At 42.2% G+C, this 7,484-nt stretch overlaps 1 protein-coding gene across 1 annotated transcript; it reads right to left on the reverse strand.

The window, feature by feature from the left end:
* Window positions 1-2,841: 2,841 nt before the first annotated feature.
* On the reverse strand, window positions 2,842-3,417 carry LOC311520287 (interferon beta-like; the record flags this gene model as incomplete). The annotated part of the gene is made up of 1 exon (XM_084627650.1): window positions 2,842-3,417. The coding sequence occupies one exon, from the start codon at window positions 3,415-3,417 to the stop codon at window positions 2,842-2,844; it is 576 nt and encodes a 191-aa protein (XP_084483776.1).
* Window positions 3,418-7,484: the final 4,067 nt, after the last annotated feature.

Here is a 7,484-nt window from a genome sequence, read left to right on the forward strand (position 1 = left end):
TCCTGTAAAAAGTTAGGAAGCAATCTAGCTAGAAATGCATTAGATTTCCTTTTGTTTAAATGGCTGGTAAATAAGCTGTGCTGAATGGAATGTATATTTTTGTAACTTAAGGTTTTGCCTAGAGGGATTCTCTGTGTTTTGAATCTGATGACCCCGTAAGGTATTTACCATCCTGATTTTACAGAGGTGATTCTTTTACTGTTTCTTTCATTAAAATTCTTCTTTTAAGATCCTGATTGCTTTTTCATTGTTCTTAAGATCCAAGGGTTTGGGTCTGTGTTCACCTATGCAAATTGGTGAGGATTTTTATCAAGCCTTCCCCAGGAAAGCAGGTATAGGGCTTGGGGGGATATTTTGGGGGGAAGACCTCTCCAAGTGGGCTCTTTCCCTGTTTGTACCTTGAGGAAGTTTTTAACCTAAGCTGGTAAGAATAAGCTTAGGGGGGTCTTTCATGCAGGTCCCCACATCTGTACCCTAGAGTTCAGAGTGGAGAAGGGCTGCATTTTAGAGGTGACAGAGAAGCTTTGATAATCCTCATTCGATTGCCCTATTCCCGCTCTCATTACTCACATGTAATTTTGTTTGTGGTGTGCACTCAAGAATGAATTTTGTCTGTGCTGTGCTCACACAAAAATGATGGAACCGAATGTGTGTGGGGGACACACAAATGATGAGCATTCATGGAAGCCCACACTTAATGGGCGGGCTGGTGCTTGTAAATGTATTGTGGGTAGGTGGTATGTGAAGGCACACAAACGTGATTGATGGAGTTATGAGCAAGCTAATTAAATGGTAGCTTAACTGGTGTGTGTTTGAAGGTGTATACTGTCTTGATTGGTGCCCTCTTCTCCCCCCGGGACCCGCCCCCCAGCAATAGTTTGGCCTCTTCCAGGACATCTACTCCACCAAACATCCACAACAAGAAGTTATCTGCTCGGGGAAAACAACCAAGGAAAAAGTAGCAGAGGAAAAAGAGGCAGAGATCAGGTGTGGTGCATGGTTTGTTATCGTGGAAAGATTAATTATCACTCCATAGCTCCTTTTTTCCTATGGAAGTACAGTGAACTTGCACACTGATTCATCCGTGTATCTAAGTATGTTCCCAGCTGGAAGCATGAACACCAGTAGGATGGGTCACATACTAGAAGTCACGTGCATAAATACTTTCTGGACTTGGGGTTTTAAGGCTGAACAATAATAGAGTGTTTGGTTGGATTTTTTTTTAACCAAATCATTACCACTCTGTTGCCATTTTGTATAAGAAAATAATTTATTTCAATTATTCTACGATAAAATATCATTAAGCGCAATAAATAATAGACTGATATAAATATCCTGTTACAAATATCATAAAATGATCTGAAACTATTTCCACAATGCACAAATAGAATAAATAGTAGCAACAGCTTTTAGAATTCCACTGCATCTCATTGTAAATCATGTCTAAAATGTTCATTGATTTCAGTTAGTCCTTCTAAACAGGTTGGTATTTTTAATTTCTAAACTTCTTTGTGACTTTGTCCTGTAGTTGAAAACTGCATAATTCCACTTGGATTCTCTTGCCAGCGCTGATGCTGAACTGCTTGTCTGCTAGAGGAAAGAACTGGTATCTCTTCACCTTCATCCTGGTGAGCTGAAGGTCCGTCCTTCCGTCCTGGTAAGAGAGTCCCGCTTTCCATCATTGCAACCAAACCTGTCTCCAGATGCCCAGCTGGCTGATGAGTCTATGTTGGAATCTCTGACTGGAACTCCCGCCTCAGGGAGCTTGTTTGGAAGCTGTTCCAGTTCATATGTGTTATGCTGTTATACTGTGGTTATACTGCATGTTACAGTTCAGAGGTGAGATTGGATCAGAGAAGACATCATAGAAATATAGTGCAAACACACAATGTCAACAATGTTTAAGGTCCAACCCTTTCTTTTAAAATTCTTAATTGTCTTGTAACTTTTTTGCATCGATATCCTTCATTTTGCATTTTAAACCTGAGTAAATGAACAGAATATTATCACATGAAATGAAATTTGTGCAGTTGGAATTTCATGAGAGTGAATGTACGGCATAAGACATCAAGCATTATGGAGTGTTAGATGTCACTGTGGGAAGAATCTGCAGAGAGGAGGATTTCCACTGCATCCGTCTGTCTTCTCCTCAGTAGTTGCAGCATCCGGAGCTGAAATGAAATTGGAAACAGTTGAAACACAAAGGGAAAAAGTATAATTTTCACTGAATTGATCTCAAGAAATTAAATGACAATATCTTTTCCACACATAAGCTCGCAAGTCTTTTAGTATGTTCATATTTTTTTAGAAAGTCTCTAGGAAGCTTCTCAAACCTTGGAATACTAGAAATAGTTCTCATGAGGACAAATTAATTAATAGCCATGCTGATAATTGTAGAAACACACTATGTATGTCGAAGTCAGAGTGCTTTCGTCATCAGATAATGATACTTTCTTCCCTCGCATACCACAAAGTGCTGGTGAGGTGCCGAAGGATTCCACATATGTGTACTTTGTTGCATGGTCTGCCAATTCCCTACTGCACAACAGTACTGATATGTGAGAGATTATGAAGATGTGCAAAAATAAACAATAAACAAATAAACAATAGTAGAAACACCAAAAAGTAAATCCATGTCACTGAAAATCCGTTTCCAGGACAGGACAGGAAGAGCCTAAAGCTGCTGCCATGGAAATCAGTTGCGATTTGGCCACTGATCCTACAGAAGAAGGATCAGGCTCTATATAAGCAGAGTTATAAAATATCCATTATCTCTGTTCAGCTGTATAAATTACCTTAATGTGAATTCATTTACTCCAGGGAAAAGTTTTGTACTGTACCTTAGTTACTCAGCCTTCGAGTGAGTTTGTCAATCAGTACAAAACATCTGGGTATTTCCACGCGAATGATCTCCCAGGCACACAGGCTGTATTGCTTTTCTTTCAGGAAAGCATCTATCCCCTGAAAGTATTTTTTCACTCTCCGACTGGTGATCTGGAGGTCCTGACTTTCTGGGTTGGTTAAGCCTTTCTCTGTCTGTGCTCTCAAACATGCCTCCAGCCGCTGAATTTGCTGGTAAAGGCCATTTTGGAACCTGACTATGGAAGCCCCATCCCAAGCACTTTGGGTAAGGTTTTTGCTAAAGATGTTGAAGATCTCTTGGAGGATCTCTTGAATTGCCACCTTGGCATTCTCCTTCTGGGACACTGGGAGTTGGAGGACATCCTGGGTGGGTTTGAAAGCTGCCCTTTCATTTATGCATTGTGAGGGGAGATTTCCGCTCACTTTCTCCAGAAGCTCCAAGCTCTCTTTGTTCACTTTGTTCTGCTGGAAGTGAAGCATGGTACAGAGCTGAGATGAGATTTCAGTGGAGAAGAGCAGTATGAGGCAAATGTGCAGCAAACACCTGGTGGTCATGCCGATGTCTTCCACTTCTTTTCTTTGTGTGGAACCTTGAGCCTGGAGTTTCTTGAGGGTCCTATGTAGACTGCTGTGTCTTTCCTTCATGTCTCTGACTTTAAATAATTGGCTGCAGAATTTTTGTTTCATCATTTTCTGTTTTTTTTAAAAGGTTTTTCCCTCCTGGAGGCTTCAGTCTTTTTCTTTCTGTATAATTCACTGCTTTCTAGATTCTTTTACCACGCTTCCTCCATTTTGTATTGTTGTGAAAGTGACCAAACCCCTTTCACTTATGCTGGATCCACATACATACAGGCTTTTCATGATGCATTAATTTAAAGATCTAATATAATACGATCATCCACACTTCAGAAGTGGTAATGAGAAGACCGCCAATTCATCAAACCCTACACTTTTCTCATTCATCACTTCCTGCATTTGACAAACAAAACTAGTTTAGGTATATTTAAAGTTTTGAGGCCTGGAGGAAGTGGGAGGAAAGGGTTGGCCTCAGGGGAGCTGGAACAGTTTGTGTAGTGGGGCTGTTGAGAGCCATTGAACCAAACTGTAAACCGTGAATATGAAGGTAACCACTTCAAGCCAGGGGGTATGGCAGCACCTATGTTAGGCCTCCCAAAAATATTGGTAACTTTCAACTTCAGTCATGCAACTTGAAAAGCACACTTAATATGTAGACACCAGCAAATATCGGTATCTTCCTTCTAGGAAAACACAGGAGATAGAGAGTGAGCTCTGAGAGAATGGAACCTTTTTTCAGTTTTTGTTTACTTCCAGATCTGAGTGTATATACTGTAGCTGAGGAATCGATGCAGTTAGACGGTGTGAATATGTTGTCCTATTGGTCACTCTGAGTAGCTGACAGTGGTGAAAAATGGAGGGTAATTAGTAAAACAGGATGAGCAATTAGTTACACATACTAGAGAGGTACCCACATGGATGATTGTGATTTACAGTGGGGCCAGAAGGAGGTGATTTGTAAGAGAAGTCCTGATTTGTATTTTTAACAGGCATGTCCCTGGGTTGTAGTCATTCAAAGAATTTTTTAAAAATCAAAATCAGTGTTCACCATTTTGGCTAGTTCCTTCTCTTAACTTTTTTGTTTTCCTCTTGGCATGGGCAGGGAAATTCTTCAGCTTTGATTTAGCCTCTTTGTTTCCTGTGGTCACATTTCATTTTCTGGTTCTCTTCCCCTAGCACAGACTGTTGTGCTGGATTTTGCCATCATGGCAGGAAAATATGTTTTCATCCAAAAAGAAAACTATTTTCACTGAAATTAGAAAGGTAGAATCACCTGAATAAACCATGAAAACATTTCTGTGCATATTAATTTGGTTAGAGTCTCCCAAGGCTTCCTGCACTTTGATAAGAACTATCAGGGTCTTGCATCAGCAACATGAAAGTTTCTGAATAGTGCAGAGAAAGCAGACTTAGCAGAGCCTCCAGATTGCCATGCACTACGCTCCCCTTTCTCGCATTACTTTCCATGGGTGCTGGGGATGTTTATCCCAAACGAGGGTGAAGTCCAGAGAAGATGTTGAGGAGAGAGGGAAATAAGTACTGTAGTATGAATACTAGGAGAGGAGAAGGTAACAAAGTAATCACAGGGTAATGCGGGGCGGGGGAGCCAAATCATCTTTTTCAGTAAATCTGTATGGTGACAGCAATTTAGGGGCACTGGAATACTTGTTGTTGTATGGCTGCTGAAAGCCAGTGAACAAAACTGTAAACCCTGTATATGATGGAGACCATGCATTCACTTGCTAATGTTACGTGACGCTGCTCAACCCCAGCACCCCTACTTCCATCTTCCCTGCAGCAAGTAGGCAAAGAACCAGTCTATTATTTGAGAAAACTTGGTTACAAGGGCCTCAGAGCCTGCTGCAGAGGATCCATGCAGGGGTAGAGCCCTCTGCTTATGCCTCTTCCCTGTGCCACATGGAACGGTGTGTGGGGTGAGATGAGGTGCCATGGAGTCAGAAGCTTTTGCTCCCAGTTCCCTCTTGGGGTGTTCTCCATACAGTTATGATCCACGTGTGGGGCCTGGAACGAGCAGACGCGCATTGAACTGGGGCAGTGCTACTACAGGTCTGGTGGGTGCATCTCTCCATGTCACCTACAGAGAGTGTCTGAGGCAACTGCAGTCTGAAGGAAGCCCTGGTTTCATGGCTGTAACGGAACCTCGCTGACAGGGACCGGAACGGGGCTCTGAGTGGTCCCAACAACTGATGCAGAAACTCAGTAGCTCTGTGTGAAAAGACCTAGTGTTCTGTGTAGAAGCCACAGCCTCATCTGCTTCTATGATGAAGGTTGGGGACAAACCTGGGAGTATCCCCTCCTGCCTGCCAGTGGAAGGATAAAAGTGAGCTGAAGTGGGGATGTATTATTAGCATGTTCCTCCCTTTTTATCCCCCTGTGGTTGGCTTTCCCACAGGAAGGCCTGAAATCCTAGATGATACATGGCATCAAATGGCTTCTTCAGTAGATGAATGGATTTTTTCCACATAGCACATCTTATAAACCATATGATGGGATGAATGTCAGGAGGTTCCCCACTGCACTCCCTGGGCAACAAAGCAGTTAGAGTCTGAAGAGTTTGTATGGCTCCCAGGTGCTATATGACGGCCATGTTCCATCAGAGGGGTGGGGGATACATTATGGGGGTGATGATTTTGTAATCCTTGACTTTTTCATGCAGTCTAATTTTGCTCTCATTATTCTCAGATGATTGTGTTGTGTCAATATAACTTTTGGCTTCTGCTACATGAAGGAATGAATGAATGAAGGGAGAAAGATTTGGGCAGGAAAGAACTTGGACAGCTGATGGCTACAGCTCTTGGAAAAAACTGCACCATAAGAAAGGAGAGGCATTTGCTTTAAGAGTTAACTCCTTGTACATGCCTCTAAACCAGCAGGTCCCAAACTGAGTTTCCTGAATCAGTGGCAGTACGTGGAGTACTGGGTGATCTTCTTCAGAGAACTGGCAGATCCCACGTTCCTTTAAAGACCGCTAAAATTATATAAATGCGTTTCTAGTACTACCTTTCTTTGTAACCATTTGGTGTACCTGCCACACAAATGTTAGCTGATCCTGAATGGGAGGGGAAAGGATCAATTTTTGTAAGATGAGGCCCACATAATGAAATGTTTGAGAACCCCTCAGCTAAAGAGAACAGAGGGCAAACGCTTCTGCAATGCTGCCATCTGTTGACTGTGAAGAATTTAGTCTCCTACTAGAGACACCATAGTTTGGACTGTTACAAAAGGGATTTAAAATGGGATATACCTTCCTGGTTTTTTTCCCAAAGGCAGTTTTTTCCCAGTCAGTGTAAAAATTCACACACACTTTGTTTTTTCACTATTTGAATATTTAATGTAGTGGTTGTTTGACTTCTTTAAAAGCTTTTAAATAAGAAATCTCCAGATTTAGAGTGTGGCTTAAATTAATGCTAGACAATGATGGGACTGACTAATAGCTCTTCAAAAATACTATCTACATACCTGAACTTGGCAAAGAGATCCTTACAAGATTTGGTCCAATCATGGTTTTTGTTTTTGGTTTTTGCTTTCAGGTAATTTTTAACTATTGGGTTTAGGGTAATTTTTAGTCGTTCACAGCTCAACTGAAATTTTGATGCACTGTGCTCCTTCAGCTGGTGGTTGTTGGTGCAACATGCAGTCCCTAAGCACACACGCTTGGTTTGGGAGCACCCGGGGGAGAGCAAAGGGAAGCAGCAGCAGATGCTTACAAGCGTGAGTGACAGGAGGGGTTGGGTATGTACAAGCTTGATGGTATTTGTGAGCCAAGTGTACCCAAACGTGACTGGTGGAGGGGGAAAATTAGGCCCAACAAGCCTCCTGATGGGGATCGGGGGGCATACGGAGTCTGCGCACAGGGAAAAGCAACTTTGTACCACGACAACCTGAAGTCTTCCCCTTAGAATGCCTGTGTCTCCATCATCCCTTTCATTTCATCACAATGAGCTACTGCTCCAAACACCCACAACTTCAAATGTTGTGGGAGGGGCGGGGGGGGGGAATAATCTGTTAACGGGCAGAAACACAAA

Source organism: Lepidochelys olivacea (genome assembly GCF_965140295.1).
Source record: "Lepidochelys olivacea isolate rLepOli2 genome assembly, chromosome: 5".
Classification (NCBI taxonomy): Eukaryota; Metazoa; Chordata; order Testudines; family Cheloniidae; genus Lepidochelys; species Lepidochelys olivacea.